General features: G+C 39.0%; 1 protein-coding gene and 14 non-coding genes across 15 annotated transcripts in view; 3 read left to right on the forward strand and 12 right to left on the reverse strand.

The window, feature by feature from the left end:
* The first annotated feature begins 881 nt into the window (after positions 1 to 881).
* m1ap (meiosis 1 associated protein) overlaps positions 882 to 13,657 on the forward strand; it is a 61,087-nt gene continuing 48,311 nt past the window's right edge. The window contains exons 1-3 of the mRNA XM_022205759.2: positions 882 to 1,139; positions 1,294 to 1,491; positions 13,324 to 13,495. Of these exons, the coding sequence (XP_022061451.2) occupies positions 882 to 1,139; positions 1,294 to 1,491; positions 13,324 to 13,495 (628 nt within the window). The remainder of the gene's footprint in view (positions 1,140 to 1,293; positions 1,492 to 13,323; positions 13,496 to 13,657) is intronic.
* On the reverse strand, positions 1,902 to 1,973 carry trnav-uac (transfer RNA valine (anticodon UAC)). Its single transcript has one exon. It is a non-coding gene; the product is annotated as a tRNA-Val (tRNA).
* trnaa-ugc (transfer RNA alanine (anticodon UGC)) lies at positions 2,304 to 2,375 on the reverse strand. The gene has a single exon. It is a non-coding gene; the product is annotated as a tRNA-Ala (tRNA).
* Positions 2,608 to 2,679, reverse strand: trnaa-ugc (transfer RNA alanine (anticodon UGC)). Its single transcript has one exon. It is a non-coding gene; the product is annotated as a tRNA-Ala (tRNA).
* On the reverse strand, positions 3,044 to 3,115 carry trnaa-cgc (transfer RNA alanine (anticodon CGC)). The gene has a single exon. It is a non-coding gene; the product is annotated as a tRNA-Ala (tRNA).
* trnaa-ugc (transfer RNA alanine (anticodon UGC)) lies at positions 3,795 to 3,866 on the reverse strand. The gene has a single exon. It is a non-coding gene; the product is annotated as a tRNA-Ala (tRNA).
* trnaa-cgc (transfer RNA alanine (anticodon CGC)) lies at positions 4,197 to 4,268 on the reverse strand. Its single transcript has one exon. It is a non-coding gene; the product is annotated as a tRNA-Ala (tRNA).
* trnaa-ugc (transfer RNA alanine (anticodon UGC)) lies at positions 4,543 to 4,614 on the reverse strand. The gene has a single exon. It is a non-coding gene; the product is annotated as a tRNA-Ala (tRNA).
* trnaa-ugc (transfer RNA alanine (anticodon UGC)) lies at positions 4,964 to 5,035 on the reverse strand. The gene has a single exon. It is a non-coding gene; the product is annotated as a tRNA-Ala (tRNA).
* On the reverse strand, positions 5,443 to 5,514 carry trnaa-ugc (transfer RNA alanine (anticodon UGC)). The gene has a single exon. It is a non-coding gene; the product is annotated as a tRNA-Ala (tRNA).
* Positions 5,863 to 5,934, reverse strand: trnaa-cgc (transfer RNA alanine (anticodon CGC)). Its single transcript has one exon. It is a non-coding gene; the product is annotated as a tRNA-Ala (tRNA).
* trnaa-ugc (transfer RNA alanine (anticodon UGC)) lies at positions 6,248 to 6,319 on the reverse strand. Its single transcript has one exon. It is a non-coding gene; the product is annotated as a tRNA-Ala (tRNA).
* trnaa-ugc (transfer RNA alanine (anticodon UGC)) lies at positions 6,778 to 6,849 on the forward strand. The gene has a single exon. It is a non-coding gene; the product is annotated as a tRNA-Ala (tRNA).
* On the forward strand, positions 7,118 to 7,189 carry trnaa-cgc (transfer RNA alanine (anticodon CGC)). Its single transcript has one exon. It is a non-coding gene; the product is annotated as a tRNA-Ala (tRNA).
* trnaa-ugc (transfer RNA alanine (anticodon UGC)) lies at positions 7,639 to 7,710 on the reverse strand. Its single transcript has one exon. It is a non-coding gene; the product is annotated as a tRNA-Ala (tRNA).

The raw sequence follows: 13,657 nt of genomic DNA on the forward strand, positions 1-13,657 counted from the left end.
TGACTCTTGGAAGTGTGTGGATTTCCCCTCTAGAACCCTCTGGCCACTGACTGCTGCCGTTTGACAGCCACACAGCTAGATCTTTTTCTATCTGATGATGCTTGTGAAGCTGCAAAAAGAAAGTAAAGAATAAGATAAAATAATGAAATTTAGATTGGTTTGAAATAGTGCTTGTTTACTGTAATGTGAATGTCATTATTATATGTAGTGGCTAAATAATTAACAGTTAATCTGATAGTTTATGTAAAACACCACCAATTTTGACAGTTGTTTTAAAGATTAACAAAACCATATACCACTTTTTGCTAACTTTTATATCATGAATTAGACATCAGTGCATCCAGTGCTGTGTTGCAAATTTACTTTTAATAACTGAGCGTCATGAGACTATAAAATTTCAATGGAGTTTTGACAGCACCACCAGCGCAACATTTTCTGTTGTCGCTGTTGTAACCTTTAAATCTCCACATATGTCAATAAATTAATCTATCACAAAGTGAAGATGGTCTCTGTGTAATAAAGTCTTGACCAACAGAGAGATAATATTTAGCACATTACATGGTCCTCAATAAATTTTAATTCAGTGCTAACATTTTTCACATTGGCCTTCTCTAAAGTAAGCAAAACTTCAGTTATGGGGAAATGTAATTATTTATAAGTTAGTTTCTTAATTTCCTATGTACCGCACAGCCCATATATTATGCTGTTATATTCTATTTCCAGTTATTGCTGATGATCAGGACAGATAATGTAGTTTGCGATTACTATTACAGAGCAATGGTTTGTCACATTATGATTCTGTTATTTGGTCATACTCAGGTCCATCTTTGTGTAATTCTCCTGTGTTGTCATATTCTGTGTTTATTTTTTTCCAGGTGGTCATGGACAACAGAAAGAGACCAACAGGTTCCTCCAACTCAGGGAGTTTGGTTTTCTGGTCCTCCTCATTTCCACGGCAACCAGCCAGGGTCCTGATTGTGGAGGCGCTGCCGCCCTGGTGGTCAGAGACCTGCACTGTGCTTTGTGATGCTCTGGACAACTTCCTGTCCTTGGCCTGTAGTCTGGATGGGCCCTGTAGGATCCCACTACTGAGCCTGTATGCAGTCAGCAGGCAGCAGGAATGTCTACTGCCATTTGTGGTAAGATAGATGAAGGGAAAACGCATTATCTCTCTCCTATTATTGCTGTCTCTTGTGCTTTAAATATCACCTCTTTTTCCGTCGCTGCCTTTTGTCATTCACATTACCTCTCACTTTTATCCATTTTTCTCTTCCTGTCGCTTTCTATTTTCAGCAAGTTTGTGGTAACTTGGCCAGGCTGCATTCCTGTGTGGAGGAGCTGAGGTCCATTTCAGGTGAAGGCTGTATCAGGGGAGCAGCCAGAGGAGGTGATCTGTTGCGACAGGCAGTGCTGGACAGTCTGCAGCAGTTTAAACAGTACATTAGACATACCAATGCTGGCAGCCAGACCAGCAACAACTTATCTGTGGAGGTGAGCATGAACAGACCCTCTATATACACAAGAAGAAAACTAGTTCTTTTAAAAATCACACATTGGAAATCATTTGTGTTGGTCCATGTGTTGTCTTGAGAATGAGGCAGAGGCAGAAGCACCAGGTATGCAATTTTGGACTTTCTTATTGTGCTGGTGCTTATAGCATCAGTAAAACTAATGCTACAGCTCACGATAGATTTGCTCATAACTGACAGTAGTATTGAACGACTGACTTATCCCCTTGATGTGCACAGTGGGTCAGGAGATACCCATTTTCCATTGGTTTTGGATCACTTTTGACCCATGTTGCGCATCAAAGGGTTAACCACAGTTTTTTTTTTAAAGGATACTTATTCCTAAAAAGGATGTTGTATTCAGAGGGAGACTATGTTGAACATCATAGACAATAGAGATGATGGGGCTTGAACCCAGGACCTCTTATATGTAAAGCAAGCACTCTACCACTGAGCTACATCCCCTTTCAACTCTTTGAACATGTCTTCAGTTTTCTCAGAAAAGATGCTAAAGTGCAGTTTCAGTCATCAAAATCATGTGGACTGAAGAACTTGCACATGCTGGTGTAAACAACAAGCAAAGGGTTGGTTGATTAGTGAGAGAGCCATGTGATAGGAGAGATAGATCAAAGAAGGACATAAGGAAGGATCTTATCAGATAAGAAATGTTGGTGTGAACTTAAACTATTTCTGTTGGTGGCTGAATGGCCAAACTGAACAGAAGACAGTAAAGGTTTTAAGAAACCTTCATAACCTCATCATATTTTGATTAACTTGTATAAATTTCATAGAACTTGGAGATGCTGGGGATTGAACCCAGGACCTCATACATGCAAAGCATGCGCTCTACCACTGAGCTACATCCCCTTTTATTTAATGTCTTCACTATGATGAGAAACAATTTTAGTTTTAGTTGGAAAACAGTACACAGACAGAAGCCACACATTGACTAATGACTCTTCTGAGTTGCATATAAATGAAGCTCCATTCTGTAACTCTATTCATGATCACATCTACGAAATTTTATTGGAGTTCAAGATTAAACTTTGAAGTCTCATGAAAGACATGTATAGGAGTCTTTATTCAGCCTCAGAGGTAGTGGAGATGCTGGGGCTTGAACCCAAGACCTCTTACATGCAAAGCAAGCGCTCTACCACTGAGCTACATCCCCTTGTAACACATTGAAAATGTCTTCAGTTTTCTCAGAAATAATCCTGAAGTACAGCTTCAGTCAGTAAAATCATGTGGGCTGAAGTCACACACAGCCTGATTACTCTGAGTCTTAGACTACGTCCACACGAACATGTTTTCATTTCAATGTGGCCTTTTAAAACATGAAAGAAATCTGTTTAAATAAGCACTGAAGAATAGAAGTAATCACACCAATTAGCCTGAAATTGTCAATCTCATGATCATTCATGTACATGCCGGTGTTGATTGATTAGTGAGAGAGCCATGTGATAGGAGGGACAGATCAGATGATCACCTGTGTCATGTTTTAATTAACTTGTATAAATATGTAACTTCACATAACTTGGAGATGCTGGGGATTGAACCCAGGACCTCATACATGCGAAGCATGCGCTCTACCACTGAGCTACATCCCCTGATGTTTAGGGATTTCACTACGATGAGAAATGATTTTGGTTTTTTTGGGCAAATAGCATGCAGAAAGAAGTCACACAGAGACGAATGACTCTTCTGAGTTAAATAAACCTCCATTCTATACTTTACTTCTATTCATGATCACCTATTCTAAGTTTTATTGGAGTGCAGCAAGATTATACTTAAAGGTCTCATGGAAGACAGTTGAACACATGGAGCTGCTTATCTTGTGTTTATAGATAAGGCCAGTAGTTTTGACAAGACAACAACTGGAGATGCAACCCAGGACCTCATACATGCAAAGCATGCACTCTACCACTGAGCTACATCCCCATGCCCCAACTGTTTAACATCCCAACACTGGCAGCCAGACCAGTAACTATTTATGTGTGGAGGTGAGCATGAACAGACCCTCTATATGCACAAGAAGAAAACTAGTTCTTTTAAAAATCACACATTGTAAATCATTTGTTTCAGTTCATGTATTGACTTGAGAATGAGGCAGAAGCACCAGGTATGTAAGTTTGGACTTTCTTATTGTGCTGGTGCTAACAGCATCAGTAAAGCTAATGATACAAGTCATAACAAACCAAAGTACGGAGCTATTGACTTAAATGCAGGGATTATTTTTCCAGAGATGTGTGTTTGTGGGACTGAGACTTTGTTCAACCTCACAGACAGTGGAGATGCTGGGGATTGAACCCAGGACCTCTTACATGCAAAGCAAGCGCTCTACCACTGAGCTACATCCCCCTTGAGCCTTGTCAACATGTCTTCAGTTTTCTCAGAAAAGATGCTAAAATGCAGTTTCAGTCATCAAAATCATGTGGACTGAAGAACTTGCACATGCTGGTGTAAACAACAAGCAAAGAGTTTGTTGATTAGTGAGAGAGCCATGTGATAGGAGAGACAGATCAAAGAAGGACATAGGGAAGGATCTTATCAGATAAGAAATGTTGGTGTGAACTTAAACTATTTCTGTTGGTGGCTGAATGGCCAAACTGAACAGAAGACAGTAAAGGTCTCAAGAATCCCTCATAACTACATCACATTTTGATTAACTTGTGTACATTTCATAGAACTTGGAGATGCTGGGGATTGAACCCAGGACCTCATACATGCGAAGCATGCGCTCTACCACTGAGCTACATCCCCTTGTGGTTTGTATCTTCATTACGATGAGAAACGATTTTAGTTTTAGTTGGAAAACAGTACGCAGACAGAAGCCACACAGACACTAATGACTCTTTTGAGTTACAGATAAATAAATCTCCATTCTGTATTTTGCCTCTATTCATGATCACCCGTACTAAGTTTTATTGGAGTGCAGCAAGATTAAACTTAAAGGTCTCATGAAAGACAGTTGAACACACGGAGCTGCTTATCTTGTGTTTATAGATAAGGTCAGTAGTTTTGACAAGACAACAATTGGAAATGCTGGGGATTGAACCCAAGACCTCATACATGCAAAGCATGCGCTCTGCCACTGAGCTACATCCCCATGCCTCAATTGTTTAACATCCCAGCACTGACAGCCAGACCAGTAACTATTTATGTGTGGAGGTGAGCATGAACAGACACTCTATATACACAAGAAGAAAACTAGTTCTTTTAAAAATCACACATTGTAAATCATTTGTGTTGGTTCATGTATTGTCTTGAGAATGAGGCAGAAGCACCAGGTATGTAAGTTTGGACTTTCTTATTGTGCTGGTGCCAACAGCATCAATAAGACTCATGCTACAACTCACAATGAACAGAGATTTTGACTTAACCACAGGGACTTTTTTTTTTCCCCCAAAATGTGTATTTGTTTGTTGGATTGAGACTTCATTTAGGCTCACAGACAGTGGAGATGCTAGGGATTGAACCCAGGACCTCTTACATGCAAAGCAAGCGCTCTACCACTGAGCTACATCCCCCTTGAGCCTTATCAACGTGTCTTCAGTTTTCTCAGAAAAGATGCTAAAGTGCGGTTTCAGTCTGAACTGAACAGCATGCACATACTGGTGTAAACAACAAGCAAAGAGTTGGTTGATTAGTGAGAGAGCCATGTGATAGGAGAGACAGATCAGAGAAGGACCTTATCAGATAAGAAATGTTGATGTGAACTTAAGCTGTTTCTGTTGGTGGCTGAAAAAAACAGTACGTGGACAGAAGCCACACAGAGACTAATGACTCTTCTGAGTTGCATATAAATAAAGCTCCATTCTGTACTTTATCACTATTCGTGATCACATGTACTAAATATAATTGGAGTTTCACAAGATTGAATTTGAAGGTCATGAAAGGCATGCATACAAGAGACTTTGTTCAGCCTTAGAGGTATTGGAGATGCCAGGGATTGAACCCAGGACCTCTTACATGCAAAGCAAGCGCTCTACCACTGAGCTACATCCCCTTGTAACTCACTGAACATGTCTTCAGTTTTCCTCAAGCACAGCTTCAGTCAGTAAATTCATGTGGGCTGAAGTCACACACAGCCTGATTACTCTGAGTCTTAGACTACGTCCACACTAACATGTTTTCATTTCAATGTGGCCTTTTAAAACATGAAAGAAATCTGTTTAAATAAGCACTGAAGAATAGAAGTAATCACACCAATTAGCCCGAAAATGTCAATCCCGCGATAAGTCATGTAGCAGTGTTGATTGATCAGTGAGAGAGCCATGTGATAGGAGGGACAGATCAGATGATCACCTGTGTCATTTTTCAATTAACTTGTATAACTATGTAACTTTACAAAACTTGGAGATGCTGGGGATTGAACCCAGGACCTCATACATGCGAAGCATGCGCTCTACCACTGAGCTACATCCCCTGATATTTAGTGTTTTCACTACGATGAGAAATGATTTTGGTTTTATGAACATGAACAGACCCTCTATATAAACAAGAAGAAAACTAGTTCTTTTGTTTCTTTCTAAATCATTTGTGTTGACTTGAGAATGAGGGAGAAGCACCAGGCATGTAATTTTGGACTTTCTTATTGTGCTATTGCTTATAGCATCAATGAGACTAATGCTACAAGTCATAACAAACCGAAGTACGTAACTATTGACTTAACTGCAGGGATTGTTTTTCCCAGAGATGTGCATTTGTAGGACTGAGACTTTGTTCAACCTCACAGACAGTGGAGATGCTGGGGATTGAACCCAGGACCTCTTACATGCAAAGCAAGCGCTCTACCACTGAGCTACATCCCCCTTGAGCCTTGTCAACATGTCTTCAGTTTTCTCAGAAAAGATGCTAAAGTGCGGTTTCAGTAACTCGCGCATGCTTTCTATGTATGAGGTCCTGGGTTCAATCCCCAGCATCGCCAAGTTGCATTTAGTTACATATTTATACAAGTTAATTAAAACATGACACAGGTGATCATCTGATCTGTCCCTCCTATCACATGGCTCTCTCACTGATCAATCAACACCAGCATGTACATGAATGATCATGGGATTGACATTTTCAGGCTTATTGGTGTGATTACTTCTATTCTTCCTTGCTTATTTAAACAGATTTCTTTTATGTTTTAAAAGGCCACATTGAAATGAAAACATGTTAGTGTGGACGTTCGAAAGAACTGGTTTTCTTCTCGTGTATAAAGTGGGTCTGTTCATGCTCATAAAACCAAAATCGTTTCTCATCGTACTGAAGGCACCAAATGTAAGGGGATGTAGCTCAGTGGTAGAGCGCATGCTTTGCATGTATGAGGTCCTGGGTTCAATTCCCAGCATCTCCAGTTCTTGTCTCGTCAAAACTACGGCCCTTATCTATAAACACAAGATAAGCAGCTCCATGTGTTCAACTGTCTTCCATGAGACCTTTAGATATAATCTTGCTGCACTCCAATCAAACTTAGTATAGGTGATCATGAATAGAAGTAAAGTATAGAATGGAGGTTTATTTAACTCAGAAGAGTCATTCGTCTCTGTGTGACTTCTTTCTGCATGCCAGTTGCCAAAAAAACCCAAAATCATTTCTCATCGTAGTGAAAACACTAAACGTCAGGGGATGTAGCTCAGTGGTGGAGCGCATGCTTCGCATGTATGAGGTCCTGGGTTCAATCCCCAGCATCTCCAAGTTATGTGAAGTTACATAGTTATACAAGTTAATTAAAACATGACACAGGTGATCATCTGATCTGTCCCTCCTATCACATGGCTCTCTCACTGATCAGTCAACACTGCTACATGACTTATCGTGTGATTGATATTTTCAGTCTTATTGGTGAGATTACTTCTATTCTTCAGTGCTTATTTAAACAGATTTCTTTCATGTTTTAAAAGGCCACATTGAAATGAAAACATGTTAGTGTGGACGTAGTCTAAGACTCAGAGTCATCAGGCTGTGCGTGACTGGAGTTTTGTCACTACAATGAGAAGCGATTCTGGGTTTAGTTGGCAAACAGTACGCAGACAGAAGTCACACAGAGATTAAACTATAAGGTCTCATGAAAGACAGTTTAACACATGGAGCTGCTTTACTTTGAGTTTCCAGATATTGTAAATAGTCATAACAAGACAAGAGTTGGAAATGCTGGGGATTGAACCCAGGACCTCATACATGCAAAGCAAGCACTCTACCACTGAGCAACATCCCCACTTTTCAATGCTCGACATATCTCGATTTCCCCCAATATGAACTAATTTCCATTCATACTTTTAATGGAGATGAGTGATGATTCATGATCTGTTACTCCACTGAGTCTCTGCTATGTTTTCCCGCTTTTTGTGTTTTGGCTTTCATCCACATGAAAAAGCTTTTTTAGGTCACTTTGCTTTTGAAAAAAGGGTGAAGATATTCAGAAATTCTCCCTTTTTCTCATTTCCTGGTTTGTTCATCCTCACTTCCTTTCCTCATGTCTTAGTCCTTCCTGCTAGAGATTTAAGCGGAGGAGGTGAGGAAGAGACACAAGGAGGGAGGAGTTGAAGCATTTAACAGAATGAGACATCTTGCCTCAGAGCTGTTATTTCAAAGTGATGTCAGTTGAATATGACATGTAGCACAGCTGCATCATCTTTCCATTGTTTCCTGATAGCCTACTGCTATATTTTGGGATTTGTGTCAGCTGAGCAGAACAGTGTTCATGATAACTTATAGTATATGTTTACTTTTAATTCAACTCAGTGTGGCATAATGTGACAAGAATGTTCCTACTTTTTCTTTTTTATTTCACACACAGGTGCGTGAAGCATAAAAGAGATGTGACACAAAAAAGAGCACAATACAAATAAAAACTGACATATATTATGACTTGGTGATATATGTTATGTATATACACATTAGTCAGCTGCAGGCGTAGTTTGCATATTCCAGCAGTGTTTTATGCCTCTTTTGTGTCATGAGTGTGGAAAAGACTGCATCAAGGGAAAGACCTGTTTCTCGATTTTGATAGTCAAACCTCGGTACATTTTAGAAATTGAAGCATCCTTCATGAGGCCATGTTGAGATTGATTTCTGGGTCCTGGGCAGGCGGATAAATAAGTGAAATGATATAAGCCTGCAGTGTTAATGTATGGGCACAGAAAAGGAGGTTTTGGCTTGTAATGTCAAAATGTGTGTTGTTAGGACTTTTGTTTCCATGATGCAATTCTGTGCAACACGGATGTAGCCAAAATAGTACTAACTCGCTGACAAGACTTCACAAGATAAATGTGCAGTTACTCGTCTAAACTAGGTGTCAGAATCAGTGAACATGTGATTCCCTCCTTCTTTTAACCCTCCAGTTGTCCTCATTTACAGGCACCAAAAAATGTTGTTTCCTTGTCTGACAAAAATCAAAAATTCTGCAAAAGAAATTCCTAAATTTCTGAAAATATGCAAGAACTTCGGGAAGAAAGGAAGTCTCCTTAAAAGTTTTTTTTTTTTTTAAAAATCCCTGAATTTCTCAAGAAAATTCTTGTAAATATTTTCAAAAAAAATGCAAAAAAATCTTCCAAAAAATCCTAAAAATATCTAAAGTGATTACATAAATATCAGTAAAACTTCTAATCTTTTCTTTAAGAACATTCACAAAAAAAAATGATAGGTTGTTTTTTTTGTGAATGTTCTTAAGAAACATTTCTAACATTTCTTTTTTTCTACAAAAAATGTTCAAAGATTTCCCAAAATGTTGAAAATGTGGGAATCAGAAGTTTTACTGTGAAAATATTTCTTTCTTTTTTTTACTCCATTTTCAAACTCAATTTAGACCCGCAGGACGACACGAGGGTGAAGTTCTGCTGGTTTTTCTCATGGTTCTGGTGACCAACATGACTCCTGTTGGTTTGGGATGTTCATGACAGCCCTTCAGCTGTGTTTTTCTGCGGACAGAGTACAAAGGAGGGAAAAAAAACATTATAAAAACCACCTGTATGTGTGATACCTGCCAACTATGCAAACAGTGACACAGCATAAATACAGGTTCATGATTACGGTTGTTCTGTGTAATTGACTATTTCAACACTGAAAATAAGTGACTACAAAGGGGACTAAAATGGCTTACCTAACAGAAATGCCATCTTAGTATAGACTCAGTGACTAATTTGATCAGTTTAGTGACTGTGTAGTGTATATTATAATCATGTAGCATCTCTGAGTGAAGTGGTGTTGCAGCAGCAGTGGTTCTCAGTGTGTAAAACTGTACAAACACAAATTCTTGGGATATTTTTGCCCCACTGTGCCTCTAGAACAAAAATATAACCTGTCTGAACGTGTAATTAGATAACCATAACACACAGTAACTACTTCTGTCAGTTTTGAACTCTTTTTGAAGCCATTTCCTCCAAGTATTCGTCTGTTTCTTTGCCTTCCTATCCATTATGAAGGAGCATCTCTTGAGCTGCAGACCAGCTCAGACTGAATCGACTCCTTTTGATATTCAAGCTTTGTACTTCATGCTAATGCGGAGAAGAGGCTCCACTTCCACCTGTTAAATAGGGTCTCCTCATGACCAATCCGGTGTGTTTAGCAGCTGCAAAAAAACATATTGGATTTGGAATCTCATTAGCATGTTTTTAAACAGTCTCTTTTTACAGTCCATTTTAATGGGTGAGAACTGCAGTCCACTTAAAATAAGCTCATGCACATTTCAAATGCAGCAAATGGCCTCTATTCATCTGCTACTGAGCCATCTGTCTGAAAAGAGTCCCCTGCTATCACTTACAAATGGCAGCGTAGGAAATATTTAAACCCATTTCCTTATTGGGTTTTGTGCAATCCATTTCTCAGGCAAATCTTGGTTTAATTGGTTTACGCTCACTAGTAGGCAGTTCATCATTTCATTAGAAGCGGATGAAGTTGTTGACATCAATGAAAGATCATAGCTACCGCTTGGATATAGAAAATCTCATAAAACTATTCATTGTCTTTATGTTATGTAATTCAGAGCCTCCTTTTGGCTAATATTCTGCAAAAGTTCGAGGCTCAAATGTGTTTTTCTGCCAGCAAATGGCAATGATTATGGGAAAAGCGCTATTAGCTAGCATTACTGTAAGCATCTAATTTGTTTGTTGTAAATGTCGGACAGACGAGGCGCCAGCTGAGACACAAGCCAGTCGCTGGCCTTGTTGTTAAATTTCCACGATGTGTCCTCTCCACACAAGGCTGTAAATTGTTGATGAGGATTTCTCAAATCCAGCCAGCTTCTTTAGGAGGCTCTGGACAGACGATTACACTAAGACCCACTGTTTCTGACAGCAGCAGATATGAATAGAACAGTTAGGAGACAGAGAGACACTAAGCAGAGACGTGGACCTGTGAATGTGCTGCTGATCCACTCGTACAATACAAGTTTTCTGTCATGTACATGATCCCAGCATTGATGCGTATGTTCTCCTTGATGATGTGCATCAGGCTTCTACTTTGGGCTAAACAGCCGGAAGCAGAGACCAGAACTCGTCAATAATCCTATTATGATCATCATTTACTGTTAATGTGATTCAGTCGGGTGCTCAACATCAGCCTTACGTTAATTCATCTCTTCCTCCCATTAGGCAAGTAAATACCACAGAAAACTAATTTCATTTGCTTCCGTTATCAGATTTTTGTGCTTATTTTTAGATGTTTTTGTGCAAATGTGGTGCAGAAATCTTCATTATCAAAAAATGTGGCATTCAGCAACATTCAGCAGTCTATTAAAAGTGCTTCTGTTCATTTAGAGATAATGGTAACTCACTTATAGAAAACACGATCATGAGACAAGAATAGTTACAGTTTTCACTTTAACATGTAGCTTTACAGTGAATTTAACCCTCATGTTGTTCTGTGGTTCAAAATTGACCCGCTTTAAAGTTTGAAAATGTAGGGAAAAAATAATATTTTAGCTGTGAAACTTCTGATGTCCACATTTTCAACATTTTTGGGAAATTTTTGAGCATTATTTGGTGTAAAAACAGAAATGTTAAAAATGTTTCTTAAGAACATTCACAAAAAAAATCAACCAAAATCCAGCGAAATTTCCTGGACTTTGGTTGATTTTTTGTGAATGTTCTTAAAGAAAATATCAGAAGTTTTACTGATATATATGGAATCACTTTAGATATTTTTATGATTTTTTTAAAAGATTTTTACTAATTTTTGGGGAAAAAAATTACAAGAATTTTCTTGCCAAAATTGGGGGACTTTTTAAATAAAACATTTAAGAAATTATTGGAATTTTCTTCCTGAAGATTTTCAAAATTTTCGGAAATTTGGGGAATTTTTTTTGCTGAATTTTTGGATTTTTTTCAGAGAAAGAATCACTATTTGTTGGTGCCGGTAAATGAGGACAACAGGGGGTTAAGTGCAGATTGATCATTATAACTATGTGGTATTCCTCTTTCCGGTTTAAGTTGTAATTGGCTTTACTGTGAATGCGACAGCAGCTCTGACATCATGCTCTTTATTTAGTAACTGTAATTTACTCTATGTCGCGTCCCTGAAGTACAAGAGAAACATCACAGTCAGACACTAAGAATGCTTTGCGGTGGTGATGTTGTGTTCTCGGAAGTAAGCCGGTTTGCAAAGAGTTACAGGGAGGAACATCAGTGTGGCTTAATGATAATAAAATTAAAATTGATTGTCTTTGTTTACTGTAACTGTTGAGGAGCAACAGTCGGTTGGCATCAACAGAAGACAGACGTTTGTTACAGAATACACGAGTTAGTGCAGTTTGGAAGACAAGAAAGCTGTTCTGAGCAGAGAGATTCATCCGTCTTAAAAATACAAACTTCCCTGGTGTAAAGTGTGATATGAATATTCATAGGGATTTGGTTTAAGGATGAAGAAAGCTTGAGTCCTCTACTCTTCAACCAATTGATTATCTGTAGATTAACTACTGTCCCTATTAGACTAAATGAATCATAAATAAACATGAAAGGCTAGTATTTGCAGCTTAATAAATAGTTTTAAGCTGGTTATTTTTCACTGAAATGACAACAGACTCTGTGCAGACCAGCCTGCACCTGCACATGTTCACCTAAATTCCCAAAATACAACTATATCAACTCACCATCCCAGCTTAAGAGCTATTAACGAGTATAGACAAATTAGCCTTGTGTTTATTAGATGATCTACATGTTGGTTATTGAGCTGTGATCTAGAAACTGCTATTGTCAAAGCTTACACTCAAGTTTTGGCCATCCTTTTAAACAAAATGCAGCCACACCAGTGATATTTTAGTTTTTGTTTCATTCGGTAAATGTTCAGAAAGTCATACTTTGCAGTCTCCATTAGTTTAAGTGAGTTTGAAGCTATAAATACATGAGGATGTTCTCTAATAGTCTGTTCCTCCTGCCACCAAAACAATGGATTAATCCTAGAAAGCTGTTGATGTTGCACCTTTTTCTTGTTGTTTTTTCTGTTTGGATGAGTGCGTATTGACCAACTAATCGACCAGCTGACTTGGAGGCTGCAGTCGGCTACTCATACCTTTCAAAGGAGGATTCTCAGTCACTTGACAGACTGCTGACTTTTTGTTTTGCGTCACGCCGGGGTCAATTTTCCTTTTAACCAACAAAAGCACCAGATAATAAAATGCCAATGTTTGTGCTCCTGAGAGGATGACTTGCTCTGTTATTGATCTTTGCTGCTTGGGCCTCAGAAATAATTTCCCAGTAATGCTAATTCTTGATCCCTTTTTTGTCTTTTATCTTTTAATTCTGCAGTTTTCATGTGATTCTGTGTGTCTCCAAGTGGATTCAGCCCTTCTGCATTGACTATTTTTTCCCTCCTTACTATCTTTACCTCCTCTCAGGTTACCGTGGTGACCAGCCAGCCGGGTCGCGGCACCGTCCATCAGTTGGAGAGGGGTCTCAGAGATGCCGACCTGATGTCACTGAAGAGGCTCCTGGTCGTGCAGATTGATAATGCAGGAGACTGGGGTCAGGATACTTCCTCACCTGAGGCCACACATACTGACACTGAAGGTATGAGACACAAACGCACACAAAGGTACACATGTAGACAAGATTAGAAAAAAATGTAGAGTTGTTAGTACATATACTGGCAGTGCATATAGCTCCATTTAAACCAACAAGGAAGGAGCATTAACCCTCCCGTTGTCCTCATTTATGGGCACCAAAAAATAT

This window comes from Acanthochromis polyacanthus, chromosome 23 (assembly GCF_021347895.1).
Source record: "Acanthochromis polyacanthus isolate Apoly-LR-REF ecotype Palm Island chromosome 23, KAUST_Apoly_ChrSc, whole genome shotgun sequence".
Taxonomy (NCBI): Eukaryota; Metazoa; Chordata; class Actinopteri; family Pomacentridae; genus Acanthochromis; species Acanthochromis polyacanthus.